Genomic DNA, 16,216 nt, shown 5'->3' on the forward strand with positions numbered 1-16,216 from the left:
TAAATATTGACATCCTGGGCATCAGTGAACTAAAATGGACGGGAATGGGTGAATTCAGTTCGGATGACCATCATATCTACTACTGTGGGCAAGAAACCCGTAAAAGAAATGGAGTGGCCCTCATAGTCAACAAAAGAGTGGCAAAAGCTGTACTGGGATGCAATCTCAAAAATGATAGAATGATCTCGATACGAATCCAAGGCAGACCTTTTAACATCACAGTAATCCAAGTTTATGCACCAACTACTGGTGCTGAAGAAACTGAAATTGACCAATTCTATGAAGACTTACAACACCTTATAGAAGTGACACCAAAGAAGGATGTTCTTCTCATTATAGGGGATTGGAATGCTAAAGTAGGGAGTCAAGAGATAAAAGGAACAACTGGCAAGTTTGGCCTTGGAGATCAAAACGAAGCAGGGCAAAGGCTAATAGAGTTCTGTCAAGAGAACAAGCTGGTCATCACAAACACGCTTTTCCAACAACACAAGAGACGACTCTACACATGGACATCACCAGATGGGCAGCATCAAAATCAGATTGATTATATTCTCTGCAGCCAAAGATGGAGAAGCTCTATACAGTCAGCAAAAACAAGACCTGGAGCTGACTGTGGCTCAGATCATCAGCTTCTTATAGCAAAATTCAAGCTTAAACTGAAGAAAGTAGGAAAAACCACTGGGCCGGTAAGATACAATCTAAGTCAAATCCCTTATGAATACACAGTGGAAGTGAGGAACAGGTTTAAGGATTTAGATTTGGTGGACAGAGTGCCTGAAGAACTATGGATGGAGGCTCGTAACATTATACAGGAGGCAGCAACGAAAACCATCCCAATGAAAAGGAAATGCAAGAAAGCAAAGTGGCTGTCCAATGAGGCCTTACAAATAGCGGGGGAGAGAAGGCAAGCAAAATGCAAGGGAGATCGTGAAACATACAGGAAATTGAATGCAGATTTCCAAAGAATAGCAAGGAGAGACAAGAAGACCTTCTTAAACAAGCAATGCAAAGAAATAGAGGAAAGCAATAGAATGGGAAGAACCAGAGATCTGTTCAAGAAAATTGGAGATATGAAAGGAACATTTCGTACAAAGATTTCCATAATAAAGGACAAAAGTGGAAAGGACCTAACAGAAGCAGAAGACATCAAGAAGAGGTGGCAAGAATACACAGAGGAATTATACCAGAAAGAAACGGATGTCTCATATACCCCAGGTAGTGTGGTTGCTGACCTTGAGCCAGACATCCTGGAGAGTGAAGTCAAATGGGCCTTAGAAAGCACTGCAAATAACAAGGCCAGTGGAAGTGATGGTATTCCAGCTGAACTATTTAAAATTTTAAAAGATGATGCTGTTAAGGTGCTACACTCAATATGCCAGCAAGTTTGGAAAACTCAGCAGTGGCCAGAAGATTGGAGAAGATCAGTCTACATCCCAATCCCAAAGAAGGGCAGTGCCAAAGAATGCTCCAACTATCGCACAATTGCACTAATTTCTCACGCTAGCAAGGTTATGCTTAAAATTCTACAAGGAAGGCTCAAGCAGTATGTGGACCGAGAACTCCCAGAAGTGCAAGCTGGATTTAGAAGAGGCAGAGGAACCAGAGACCAAATTGCAAACATGCACTGGATTATGGAGAAAGCTAGAGAGTTCCAGAAAGACATTTACTTCTGCTTCATTGACTATGCAAAAGCCTTTGACTGTGTCGACCATGGCAAACTATGGCAAGTTCTTAAAGAAATGGGAGTGCCTGATCACCTCATCTGTCTCCTGAGAAATCTCTATGTGGGACAAGAAGCTACAGTTAGAACTGGATATGGAACAACTGACTGGTTCAAAATTGGGAAAGGAGTACGACAAGGCTGCATTTTGTCTCCCTGCTTATTTAACTTATATGCAGAATTCATCATGCGAAAGGCTGGGCTGGATGAATCCCTAGCCGGAATTAAGATTGCCAGAAGAAATATCAACAACCTCAGATATGCAGATGACACAACCTTGATGGCAGAAAGTGAGGAGGAATTAAAGAACCTTTTATTGAGGGTGAAAGAGGAGAGTGCAAAATATGGTCTGAAGCTCAACATCAAAAAAACGAAGATCATGGCTACTGGTCCCATCACCTCCTGGCAAATAGAAGGGGAAGAAATGGAGGCAGTGAGAGATTTTACTTTCTTGGGCTCCATGATCACTGCAGATGGTGACAGCAGCCACGAAATTAAAAGACGCCTGCTTCTTGGGAGAAGGGCAATGACAGGCCTAGACAGCATCTTGAGAAGTAGAGACATCACCTTGCCAACAAAGGTCCGTATAGTTAAAGCTATGGTTTTCCCAGTAGTGATGTATGGAAGTGAGAGCTGGACCATAAAGAAGGCTGATCGCCGAAGAATTGATGCTTTTGAATTATGGTGCTGGAGGAGACTCTTGAGAGTCCCATGGACTGCAAGAAGATCAAACCTCTCCATTCTGAAGGAAATCAGCCCTGAGTGCTCACTGGAAGGACAGATTGTGAAGCTGAGGCTCCAGTACTTTGGCCACCTCATGAGAAGAGAAGACTCCCTGGAGAAGACCCTGATGTTGGGAAAGATGGAGGGCACAAGGAGAAGGGGGCGACAGAGGACGAGATGGTTGGATAGTGTTTTCGAGGTTACCAGCATGAGTCTGACCAAGCTGCGGGGGGCAGTGGAGGACAGGAGTGCCTGGCGTTCTCTGGTCCATGGGGTCACGAAGAGTCGGACACGACTAAACGACTAAACAACAACAACAAAGTTGAGTCCCTAAGCTGGATCAGATTCCTGGGATCTCAAAGAGCTTCCTCTTCAGTCAACTCTCAGCTCGCAACTCTCTGCATGGGGAACCTCCGGCCCACAGGACAAATGAGGACCACAAGACCATTTACCCTGCCACACCCACCTGTCACTCACCTGGTGCCATCTGATGTCAACGGTGTGTCTAGTGAAGCTACAGAGGCAAAGGAACCACTGGGAACCTTAGAGTGTGCACTGCGCAAATTTATGATGGAATGTCAGGGCTATGTGATGTCACATGATGCCATGTGACTGACCCCATCCTACATGTTTGGTAATCTCTGAGGGCCAAGTTGCACATACCTGATTGCATTGCCCATACCTGCTTGCCAGCCTTTTTAAAACAAATAAGCAGACTGTATTAGAATGCAAAGAGAAATTAAACCATTATTAAGCACATTGATGCAAATAATCCTCCATCCTTTTGCCACTCCCTCCCTTCCTCACCCTCTGTAGCCTCACGCCCTCTGTTGGAATTTATTTAAATAAATAATGTGGTTTAGATTGTAAGATCCTCAAGGCAGGGACCTCGTCTTTCTTTGCCTCTGTAAAATGCCACGAACATAGTAATTATTTGAATCCTGGCACCAGCAGGCTTGGGCAGCGCAGCAAGAGCCAAGCAGAGCCCTCTGTTTACACCTGCACTCCTTTAAATAAGCGGCTGAGTCTGAGAGTTGCCAATTTAGTTACCCTCAATGTCTCCTGAATAGCACGGGGAAATTCAGAAGGGCAAATCCCAGCTGCCTGGGGCTGATGCAGAGCATTTCTGTTGCCACTGCTCACAGACCTGTTTGCCCTCCACAACCCTGGCACTGATTATTTATACAAGGTGTAAGGGACATTTTTCAGCCTGAGGTCCACCATTTCCCTCTGGGGAACCTCCCAGGGGCTGCATTCCAGTAGCAGGCGGGGTCAGAGTCAAAAGTGGGTGTGGAGCAATGGATTTAAATTTTACCACAGTTCAGTATGCTCCTTTCTACACATGCGCATCCCTCTCTACCCTCCATCCAGGCAAGCATGAGTGATTATCGCAGTTCCAGGTCGCATTCCACTTTGCTAAATGAGCAAAGTCAGTGGAAGGTGTGTTCTGGGGGGGGGTGTGCAGCTTGGGAGGGCCACGTTTGACCCCCATTGAGCCTGAGGTCTCCCACCCCTGATTCATGCACACAACACTTGGTGCAGCCCTATTGGACGTGTCTGTGTGAATCCCATCTTCAATCTGCTTCGTTGTTCTCCATCACTTGGAATGCCATTGCTCAGAGTTGCCACCTGATCGGACGATAAAATAGCCAGACTTGCTCTTCTGCATTTAACTGCCGTGCAATTTAAGGAGACCAGGAATGGAAGCTTCCAACCTTAATTTTTGTTGTGGGATGATGCCTGGCGCTCCATCCCTAGTCCCTGGTTCTCCCCAACACGCTTGGCAATTATTGGTTGTGCTCAACGTGAGGAAGAAGCAAATCAGCTGCTGCGTTTCCTCAACCGGTGCATGTTTGCAGAATGAGATCAGTGGCGTAATCCCACTTTGTGAGTTTGGCCAAGCAGCAGCGACACCCCAAATAAAAATGAGTCACTGTGCAGAATTTTCAAAACGAGCACAAGAGTTTTAATGATGGAGGGGGAGGTATCCCAGAGGTTCCACCAGCTGCTTGAAGCCCTTGACCTGCACAGCTAGTTAAAAATCTAAGGAGTGTGTAGTTATGGAAGGAGGGACAGGTTGGGCTTCCAAACAGTGGAATGGGCACTGGGCAGTGAAAGGGGCGGGGAGGAAAGTGAAGCTCTGCTCTGAATGGTTGCTTCTCTAACCCATTGCATGAGATCAGCCCAAGAGAACCTCTCTCCCCATCATCTGTTACCTGTGGATTCTGCTTCTGACCATCACAGCCTCCCTCAAAGCAAAATCCCAAATTGGGACCTCAGGTGACTTGACGGGTTTACATCTTCTTTGAGCTGCTGTTTCAGGGTGGTGGTGGGCATTTTGAGTGGCATGCTGGATAATGGCTGGGTGATCATGATTATGGGTGTGGTAGTCAACTAAGTTTTGTTAAGTGTAAACCCATTGAAATGAATGAAGCTAGGTCCCTTAATTTCAGTAATGGAACTATTCCGAGCAAAACCTAGTTGAATACCACCTTTTGAAGTTTGTGGGGGCCCATAACAAAATGTGCATCTGCCTGAGGGAAGCCTTCAAACCTCTTGGTTCTTAGGTAGGAGTGGGGTGACGAGAGAGTGAGGGGATGGGTGGACCTTATCAAGCTATGTTTCTCTCCTTCCATTCTCCTTTTCCAGCCACTCCATTCCGTTCCCCCTCCCCAACTGTTAGTCAGCAGCCTGTGCTCACTGAGCATGCTCAGTCCTCACTAGGATTTCTTTAGTGTCTACCCTCTTAGATTTCTTCCTCCTAAAGTTTTTTGTTGTACTTCTGCAAAACTGGAGGTGTCCCCCCCAACCTACTAATCTCTTCTTCTGTGGGTGGTGGTGGGTGGGCACTGGTCATGCTTGTTGGGGCTGATGGGAGTTGTAGTTCAGCAACATCTGGAGGGCCAAAGATTCCCCACAACCAGGGTACATTAAAAAATGGCACCCACAGCCTGAACATTGGAACAGGAGGAGTGCTATTCGTTGTGTGTGTGTACCGTTGAACGAATAACAATATATGAAGGACTGCTTATGACATTCAATATATGAAGGACTGCTTATGACATTCAATATATGAAGGACTGCTTATGACATTCAATACATTCAATACAGGATCTCAAAACAGCTGTCTTATTACAAAAGAATTTCAGAAATAGACTTGAAAGAGACGTTGCTGAATTACAACTTATTACTAAACTGAAAACTATGGAGAGACCTGGTCTGAATAGAGTTATTGGATTCTTGTCTCATTACTTATGCTAAAGCTATTTTTGGTCATCTGCATACTATCCCTTGCTTTTTCCTGTAGGACTAACTGCAGTCGTTAACATTCATCAACAGGTTTACCATACCCATTGAGTCAATCACCCATCTCCCACTGCCCTTCTGAGAAAAACCCCACCCCACCCCACCCTCCCACTATGTATAAGGGTCTGGTGACTTCTGTTTCAATGTATCTGAAGAAGTGTGCATGCACACGAAAGCTTATACCCAGAACAAACTTATGGTAGTTGGTCTCTAAGGTGTTACTGGACAATTTATATATTTTTTATTTCTTTCTTTCATTTGCTTATGTATACTTTGTGTTGTCGCTTAATGCAAGGCACTGGTGAGTTCATCACAGCGAAAATGCACCAGTGGGGCTAATTTGGCATTCCCACTGGTGCCTTTGAACCATGCTGACCTCAACCCTCCCTGACCTGATGTGCAGCAGCAAAAATGGATGACCAGAGGTCAGGAGGAGGAGGGCATCTAGAGGGCGCTACATTGGCCACCCCTTTTGTACAGCCTTGTTCCCAAGCTGGCAATGACAGTTCTCCTTCAATCCTTCAGAAAATTTCCAGCGTCTGTTGACCCAACAGCCTACTCTTGCTGCCTGTCCTGATGGCAGGTATGGAGCTTCTAGCAATGGCTGGACTTCTGGTCACAGCAGGTGAGATCATGCATATGGGAGTCAGACTTGAAGAGCAGATAAGCTTGTTTATTTATTTTTGAAAACTATATACAGCCTTACTTCCAAAAGGAATTCAAGATAGGCAATACATGCTTGTCGGCATGTGCATTCAGAGAGGGCAGGTGAACAGGAAGGGGGAGCAAAGAGGAGACTGGCTATACCTTAGTGGTAGAGCATCAGCTTTGCAATCAGAAGGTCCAAAGTTCAATCCCCGGCATCTTCAGGTGGCATTGGGAGAGAACTTGGTTGGAAATCTTGGAGAACTGCTGTCAGTTAGTGTAGAGATGAGCTAGACAGACCAATGGTCTGTATAAGACAGCTTCCTGTGTCTCTACTCCTTTGGGGATGAGCCATAGCTCAACAGCAGAACATCTGCTTTGCATGCAGAAGGTCCCAGATTCATTCCCAAGCACACAGCAGCTTCCTGTGTTCTTAAGCAACAGGGCCTAGGGGCCTCTAAAGATGGGCAATGCCTGTTCTCTTCCTGGCAAGTTGCTCTTAGCAAGTGCCCAACAATGCCAAGCCACTGGTGCTGACCTGGACAAATGAGTACCATTTTTGATCAGTATCACCGGTGGCTGGTGCCCTTTGGGACTGGCGGGACAGAAGGCAGGAAGACCAACAGTGGGTGGTGCCAGAGCCAATGACAAACAGAGCCAACTAATTCTAGTTTTGACTCCATCTTCCCCCTGCTGAGTTATACAGGGCAACACTGAAATGGAGGGGGCGAGGGAGGCAAGCCAGGCAGTGCTACCCCCTGGATCTGGTGCAAATAAGAAGACAGGCAGGCAGGGCTGGCTGAGTTTAGTGGAGCAGTGTTGGCGTTTGCCCTCATCAGTATTCTCCACTCAGCTGGGAGGGTGGATGGGTGTGTAGATGTGACCATGCCTTGCTGCAGCAGAGCTAGAAGAACATTATTTGCTTTCCTCCATTCCCAGCCCTTTGCTGTGACATCCCTGTCCATTTATTTTTTCATTATAGTGGCTGCACAGAACGGACCCGGCTTGCTCAGGGGTTTCCACTGCAACAAAAACTCCCAGCCCTGGACAGCAGCACTGTTTGATGGCTGGAAGTTCCACTGCACAGGGACTCTGATTAACAGCCAGTGGCTGGTCACTGCTGCTCAGTGCTTCACAAATCGGTATGTGTGACTGGGAGGCAGGGGCCGTATTTCTTGAGAAGGACAAGCTAGAGGCCTGTTATTGTGGAACTATGGCTCTGTCTGCTCTATACAGTCAAAGCTGCATCTTATCACATTGCACCATCATAGCCAGGGCTGAACCAGGACAGCCCTGGTTATAGCTCCCTCCAAAGAAACTGGGCAACTGTTCACCCACTCTGAGAACTGCAGCTCTCTCGGGGGAATAGGGGCCTCTGGGCTAAACCACAGAGCCTAGGACTTGCCAATCAGAAGGTCGGCAGTTCGAATCCCCGCGATGGAGTGAGCTCCCGGTGCTCGGTCCCTGCTCCTGCCAACCTAGCAGTTTGAAAGCACATCAAAGTACAAGTAGATAAATAGGTACCGCTCCGGCGGGAAGGTAAACGGCGTTTCCATGCGCTGCTCTGGTTTGCCAGAAGCGGATTAGTCATGCTGGCCAGATGACCTGGAAGCTGTACGCCGGCTTCCTCGGCCAATAAAGCAAGATTAGCGCCACAACCCCAGAGTCATCCTTTACTGGACCTAATGGTCAGGGGTCCCTTTACCCTTTACCTTTACCAGCTCTCAGCACCATCAAGGAACGAGGTTTCCCAGGATTCTTTTGGGGGAAGCAAAGGCTGTTTCAAGCTGTACCACTGAACTTCAAATGTATAGTGCAGATGGGGCCGTCAGTAAAGAAGGGGACCTTGGCAGGTCCTGGTCCCGAGAATTAAGGAGAGCCCAAGAAATTCTGCTATTCAGAGATTCAGAACTGCCCTAGTTGAGATAGGGAAGGGTAGATATTGAGGGGGGGAGGACCTCAGTTATGGGGGCCAAATGCAGCTCTTCAGACCTCTCTGCCCAGCTCTTGGGCATCTCCCTAGGCCACACCCCCTCTGCCAAGGACACACCCCTCACCAGCCCTGCTCCACACCCTCCTTGCATGCCTCTGCCTGGCTGGAATGTTTCCTTGAACTGTGATGTTGCCTCTTGCTTGTCTGGATGCAGGATGGGGAGGGGAGTGCATCTACTGGCTTTTGTGTAGCTGGAATGCAACCAAGTCTACGAAGGTTAGACCTAGGGCTTTTTACCCAGCCAAAGTTGTTGAGCTTTTTTGAGAAGAACTCACCCTGGAGAGTAAATGACACTCTTGGGGATCCCCATTTGTGCCTTTCAGAGGTGAGGTGTTTGCCAGTCTTCAGTGGGATGCATTGGTGGCTGCTCTTGATAGAACCTTGTTTCCCCCTGAATACCCCAGGCATTGAGTCAGTCTTGGGATGCCCAGTAAAGAGTCACACCATCGGCCCACCTAGTTCACTATTGTCTACACTGACTGGCAGCAGCTCTCCAGGGTTCCAGCAGCAAATTTCTCCCATCCCTACCTGGAGATGCTTTGGATTGAACCTGGGACCATCTGCATGCGAAGCCTATGCTCTTCCATTGAGCTCTGGCCCTCCCCTTGTGCATCACTATGCTGCAAAAAAGCTTCTCCTGCTCAATGCCTTTATGTCAGGCTGCTGTTCAAAGGTGTGCAGGAGCAGGATGGGGAGCAAATTGGGCCACCCTGCTTCAGAATGCCCTTTGAAGTGCCATGAAGCCCTTTGGGGGAAATTTTTATTGGCGTGCCAAGAAGTTGTTTGCCTTGACTTGTCATTAATCACAAACAACTTGGGAGATTCCAGCTCACTGTCCTCTGGCTCAACTTAGCTCTTACACAATTTTCCAATTGCAAACAGCCACGTTCTTCCCATGTCAGCTTTTCCCCAAAGTTGTGCTCTCCAGATGTTTTTGGAGTACAACTCCCACCAACCCCTGACCATTGGCCATGCTGATTGGGGCTATGGATGTAAAAAGGCATAATTGTTAATTCTTCCCTGTATTAGTCCTGTTTCTGTTTAAGGCAGTTTGTCTGTTATTCAGCTTGCTGTCCACGGTGGCAAAACTACGTAACTTGTGCAATTTATTATGTAAATCGCATTGCCATTTTGTATTATTCCGGCCCCATTCATTTCAGTGCCAATGAGGTACAATGCAAATGGGAAGTGGGGTGTGTGTAATCAATAAAATAATTGTTTGTGGGCTCAAAGCAACAGCAAAAATGAATATTGACAATTCCCCCTCCCATTCCCGTTTTCGTCAGGCTCCTCCGACATCCCTATCTGGGGTTGATGGAAGTTGTAGCCCAACAGCATATGGAGGGCACCAGCTTGGAGAAGACTGCCAAAGGCGAAATCCAGAGTGGCCACTTGGATGACCTTAGAAGGGGATCAGACCACTTCGTGGCATGTTTAGAGGCAGACTTTAATCCTGGGGAAAGGAATAGATATATCTGAACCAAATGTAGCGAGGGCAGCCTTGTGCTCTAAAACAAGGGTGGGGAGTAATTTTCGGCCTGAGGTCCGCATTCCTTTCTGGGCAATCATCCGAGGGCCATATGTCAGTGGTGGGTGAGACCCAAGAGAAGCACAGTCATTCGGTGGGGTGAGGCTGCCACCACCTCCACCAGCAATGGAGAAGTGCCAGAATCAGCACTGATTTCAGGAGACATCTTGGCAATTTCTGGTGAGATATTTTCCGAGATCTCTCCCTGGAATCCCTGGAATCTCGCCCGAAATTGGCACCAGTGCCTGTGCTGCTTCTCTGCTAATGGTGGAGGTGGCATAATGTACAGTGAAGATGGAAGCAGGAGCAGGCATGGTACTTTGGTGGTGGTGGCAGCAGTGGCGGCAGCAGGAGGGCAGGACTTCCTGTTTCGCCAAGCAGTGCCAGGGTATGTGCTGGCCCTGGTGAGACAAGTGGCAAAAGTGGTCAGAGAAATGGAGTTTTTATATATACTGACACTGAAGACAAACTGTCCTTCATCCAGGCAAGCCAAAAGCATTATCAGCATCCAGGACACATTCTAGCCATGCCAAAGCACTCAAGAGGGTACAAAGCAGGGCTGGTGAGGGGGAGTGGCCTGGGAAGATGGGCGTGGCTGGAGAGAGGGTGTGGTCTAGGGAGACTCCCAAGGGCCAGAGAGAGAGAGACCTGGAGGGCCATACCTGCTCCAATGCCTTTGGGTGCCTCTTGGTCCTTTACACCTGCTTCTTGTACCACAGTTTCTTCTATGTGGCTCTTGGAGAAAACAGCCTGCTGAGCTTTGAAGGGACAGAGCAGCTGAAGATCGGAATCAAGGCAATCCGCCACCCCTTTTACAACAGCTTCAACAAGGATAACGACATCATGTTGGTCAAACTCCTGACCCCCATCAGGTTGACCGACAGCGTCCAGCCACTTACCTTGCCCAGCAGCTGTGTTGATCCTGGCAGCTACTGTGTCGTCGCTGGATGGGGCACCCCCATTCTGCAGAAAGGTAGTGGGGGTGGGGGTGGGGAGTTGGAAGGAAGCTAGGATGTGAGCAGGGATGGGGGAGAACTCTGACTCAATTTGCTTTTAAAGGCGGACCTACCTGATTCAGATTTTCTGAAACAACACACAAACCAAAACGTGGCCGTCTTTCGAAATTCGAAATTCTCTGAATTTTGCAATATGATTCTCCAGCCAAGTAAATGGGTGCAAAAATGTGTATATTAGGAGAAAGTCTGCATGAAAATGCAGATATTAGGGGAAATAGCACACACAAAATGCATTGCATAATGACAACTTATTTTGCAAAAATGTGTACATTTGACAAAATTGCATACAAAATGTGCTCATTAGGGGGAAATGTGTACTAAAGTTGGGGTGGGGTTGAATCCCCATTACTGATGAAGTGGGAGAAGCCTCTATCATTGCACTTTCTTATCTTCCAAGTTCCACTGTTCACCCTTTTCCTGGTGCACTATGTGGCAGAATTAACATCCTTCTTATTAATTTTTTATTTGAAAACTAAAGAAGGAACAGAAAAAGAAAAAAAAATAAAGAAGAAAGAAAGATTAATAATAATAATAATAATAATAATAATAATAATAATATACAAATAATACTGGACCATGATCAGTTCACATTGTGGACACAGTGAGCATCAGTATAGGTATCTTAAATTAAGCATATAATTTAATATAAGCCCTCTAGATGTCCTAATAGGTAGCCACACAACACTGATGCCCAGGGTTTTTTTTCAAGGGGAACCTGCCGAAACTCGGTTTTGGCACCTCTCAGGTGGGTTCTGGAACCTCTCAAGTGAGTTCTGGCACCTCTCAGGTGGGTTCTGGAACCTCTCAAGTGAGTTCTGGCACCTCTCAGGTGGGTGCCAATGCGATTATAAGAGAAAGAGGGAGGCATTCATGGTGAGTTCCGACACCTCTTTTTCTAGAAAAATAGCACTGCTGATGCCTGTATGCAATATGGTCACATGCAGCCAGGAAAGTGAGGGTGCTCAGACCATTGTGCAATAGACAGTGGGTATGTATGGGGATGTGGGTGGCGCTGTGGGTTAAACCACAGAGTATAGGACTTGCCGATCAGAAGGTCGGCAGTTCGAATCCCCGTGACGGGGTGAGCTCCAGTTGCTCGGTCCCTGCTCCTGCCAACCTAGCAGTTCGAAAGCACGTCAAAGTGCAAGTAGATAAATAGGTACCGCCCCAGCGGGAAGGTAAACGGCATTTCCGTGTGCTGCTCTGGTTCTCCAGAAGCGGCTTAGTCATGCTGGCCACATGACCCGGAAGCTGTATGCCAGCTCCCTCGGCCAATAAAGCGAGATGAGCGCCACAACCCCAGAGTTGGTCACGACTGGACCTAATGGTCCGGGGTCCCTTTACCTTATGCATCCTTCCAGGTTTCAAATATAAGTTTATTAGTCACCATAAGGGCTCACGAAAACCCCACTTGTTGTACTACTATTAATCCCCATACTACAGGGATACAGTTTGAAAGTACATGAACACCCGCAAATATCGATTTTATCAATACTAAATTGATGTGACTAACAACTTCAGACCAAAAGGAATATATATCACTGTACAAACCCACTCCTTATGCATCAAATAGACATTCCCAGCTTTACACCTCCTGCATTAAACAGTGCCCTCTTATACTCGAAATATTCATTCTTGCCACATCAATCTCAATTTTCAGGTCCAAGGAAATATTTCGTACAGATCCTATAGCAATTTCCCATTGTTTAGGCTGTATAATGTCTTATAATTCCCTGTTCCTCACTTCTCTAAGTTCCTCAACTTCTAGCTTGCCAAAATCCATTAAGCATCTATAAACAGCAGTTATAGGTTAGGTTTTCTGTAAGGATTAATGTCCTAACACTCCCTAGCTGGCTGAGAAAAAGGGTGCAGGAGTCTGACATTGGGCCCGGAGCAGAAGGTCATGAAAATGGGCAGTAGTGACAGTGACTGAAGGCATTTAGCTTGAGGTCTACAGATATCAGAGAATTCAAATGGAAATGGAAATGGGAGCAGAAATAGCCAATGTTTGCTGAGTCATCCCACATTCAGCCCAAAACTCAATCCAGCAAATACAATCGGTATTTGCTGCTGTAGTTGGTTTCAGTCCACAAATGACACACAATTGATTACTTCCCCCTCACATTTGCATTGTGTTTCCTTTGCATTGAAATGAATGGTGTGGAATACCGTGATAAATACAGGATATTGTCTCCAATGCTAGTCCTGCTCAGAGGAGACCCACTGAATTTAAGGGATATAATGAAGGACCATTGATTTCAAGGGGTCTACTCTGAGTGAAACTTAGTTGGATTCACACCTGTGTAGTTTATTCCATGAAATTCTGCTGCAGTGACTACTGAGACGAATAACATTTTTGTTGTTGTTGAAAGCTGCATTGCAGTGGAATGGAAACAGCACTGCATGCGACTAGGCATGGGTTTGGAGTGGAAAACGATGCCTTCTTACACCTAGGAACCCGCCACAAACTCTGTGTGAATCAGCTCCATGAGAAAAGGCGAAAGTGTGTTGGCAGGGGTGGGGAATCCAGCAAATAATTAGAGAGTGAGATTTTCTTGCAGCATGTTAAATACCTACTTCATCCATTCCTCTCTCCCTTACCCCTGCTCAGCCCCACTAGAGTACCCACCAGACATCCTCTACTGCGGAAATATCACCACCCTGACTGACCAGGAATGTTTGGCTGCCTATCCTGCTATCGACTTGGGGCACATGCTATGTGCTACTGTCAAGATGGGTGGATCTGATTCCTGCCAGGTGAGCATGGCCATTCCTACCACCCTCCCCCAGCCATAAAACACCACTGCCACCCTAATGTTTGTGTCTCCTGATTTATTCCTAGAGTCTTTGATACTTACTTGCACATGGCTGATGACAGGAAGCATGGGGCCTAGGGCTGTTTACACAAAAATACTTTTAAAACACATGGCTTCTGCCAAAGAATCCTGGAAACTGTAGTTCCCCCCTCAAAAACCAACCGTTTCCAGCAATCTTAACAAACTACAGTTCCCAGGATTTCCCAGGATCATGGGTGATGAAATTAAGATCTGGCCTCCACCCCTGAAATGAGAGGTGAGGTGATCCTTTGGTCGCTGCAGGTCCCAGGCTTTATACCCCAGTACCGCCACCTTGAATTGATGGATTTTTTTTACTCCATAACAGCATTTCTTCATTGCCTCCACAGGGAGACCTTGGCTCACCCCTCGTCTGTGATAACACACTACAAGGCATCACATCCTGGGGCTTTGAAAAATGCTCTCAAGTAGAAAGCCCCAGCGTCTTTGTCAAGGTCTGCAACTACATTAATTGGCTGCGGGAGACAATGGCTTTGGCTTAACATCTCTGATGAATACAACCTAGTATCCCTCCCGTCCTCAGGTTGCAAAATAAAGGCTCTTGAAAGAAGTATTGCGTATTGTCTCTTTGCCTTTTGCCAAGTAAATTTTTTATTGTTTTCCTTACATATTCTTTTCCAACAAATTGTAATAACACCATACATTCCCTTTGACTCTGCCGAGTCACGACCCCCCTCCCTCCCCACAACTGGTATATTTAACCCCTTTCCATTGCACACATCATTCTCATATTAGTACTATTATACATTGGAGGTATTATGTCAATCCTGCTAGTGTCTTGACCTCTTTACAATTCTTCTTTAAATATTCAATAAATTTACTCCAGTTATTTTGGTATCTTTGATCTCCCTGGTCCCGGATCCTCCCTTACAGTTTGGCAAGTTCTGCATATTCTGTCAACTTCACCTGCCACTCCTGGATAGTTGGTATATCTTGTACTTTCCATCTTTGGTATTGTCTCTTTGCCTTTTGCGCCCTTCCAGACGTTGGTTGTGCCAGTGGCACCCCTGCTATAAATCAGTGGAGGCTGGTTCATTAGGGAGAGAGGGACACCACATTGCCGACCTCAGGTTGCCCTCAGCCAGCTATCATCTGCTTGCCCTTTTACTTACTTCCAGTCCAGGAGATGGCATTGCCTGTCCTGTTCTTCCTTCTTATTCTCAGCGTTGCCATTGTGGAATTCAGCAGAGAGGAGGATGGGGCAGTGTGTGGAGGTAACAGGATGTCCTGGGAGGTTTGCTGTGTTCCAGGTGCAAAGATTCATGATGTGATGGAGAAGTTGCCGGCTTTGCAGTTTTGCAGTTAAAGTGAATTTACGTGCTCTGTGTCTATTGTGTAAAAAAATCAATTTTTAAAAACAACAGTCTGTTCTCAGTTGGGAAAGTACACAGAAATTGCACAGAAAGGTGTGTGTTGAATGAATGATGAACAGGAAAGTGTATAATCATCTTGAAAACAAATCAGGATGAATGCCCATTCTTCTATCATCTCCCCCACAAAGAAATGCTGAATAAAAGCAGAAAATAATCTAAGCTGTGTGCAGTGCCGGATTTACGTATAAGCTAAACAAGCTATAGCTTAGGGCCCCACTCTCTTGTGGACCCCCAAAAAAATTTAAAGGGAAAAAACCTGGACATTTATTTCCAAAATATAAGATAAAAAACAAATAAAATAAAACCTACATACAGCAACAGTGTTTTGTGTTGTGTAGGCTCCTATGATGTAAGTAATGGGCCCCGCCTGCTAGCCTGCTCCCTAAAATATCACTAGTTTGCTCATTTCTATATATAGGGTGCCTACATTCTGCATGGACTGGTTTCATGGCAACATGTGCAAATGGCTTTAGATACCTATTAGGTCCATAAATTACCATATAGCGTATATTCAACACATAAAACAGCGACCATTTGTTGTTGACAAAGGACACCTGGACCTATAAAGGGCCCCATTACCTCCAGTAGCTTAGGGCCTCATCAAACCTAAATCCAGCCCTGGCTGGGTGTAAGCTTTGTGCAAGCAAATCAGAATGAATATTCAATAAACAGCTCTTCTGGAAGAGCCTTGGGTAGTGAGTGGCAGTAGTGCCACCTATTGCTGGCTCTGATCTCACCCACTGCCAATATGCAGCCCCTGACCCATTACCCTTGAGGGAATCCAGCCCTGGGCTGGAAAAAGCACACACTTCTCCACCCTTGCCCTCCTGTGAAGGAAAGATTGTTAATGTTGCAGAAGCTTGTCTGTCATCGCTGACTTTGTTGTGGAATCTCTGGCAAAGAAACACCAAAGTTCTCAGGAACGCTGTTTTGAAAGCCAGCTTTTGAATAACACTAGGGATGTCGTGCTGTTTTAATTGCCTTCCTCTTGTGCCTTTCACAGCAGCACAACCCTGAAGAAATTTAGGATGTGACTTTTTGAATGACTTCATTTACA

General features: G+C 46.3%; 1 protein-coding gene across 1 annotated transcript; it reads left to right on the plus strand.

The window, feature by feature from the left end:
* Nucleotides 1–6,349: 6,349 nt before the first annotated feature.
* Nucleotides 6,350–14,268, plus strand: LOC307223413 (trypsin-like; the record flags this gene model as incomplete). Its single annotated transcript, XM_079989381.1, has 6 exons — nt 6,350–6,374; nt 7,377–7,536; nt 10,635–10,888; nt 11,677–11,739; nt 13,543–13,688; nt 14,116–14,268. The coding sequence occupies 6 exons, from the start codon at nt 6,350–6,352 to the stop codon at nt 14,266–14,268; spliced, it is 801 nt and encodes a 266-aa protein (XP_079845507.1).
* Between the last annotated feature and the right edge of the window lie 1,948 nt (nt 14,269–16,216).

The sequence above is a fragment of the Podarcis cretensis genome (genome assembly GCF_951804945.1).
Source record: "Podarcis cretensis genome assembly, chromosome: 8".
Lineage (NCBI taxonomy): Eukaryota > Metazoa > Chordata > Lepidosauria > Squamata > Lacertidae > Podarcis > Podarcis cretensis.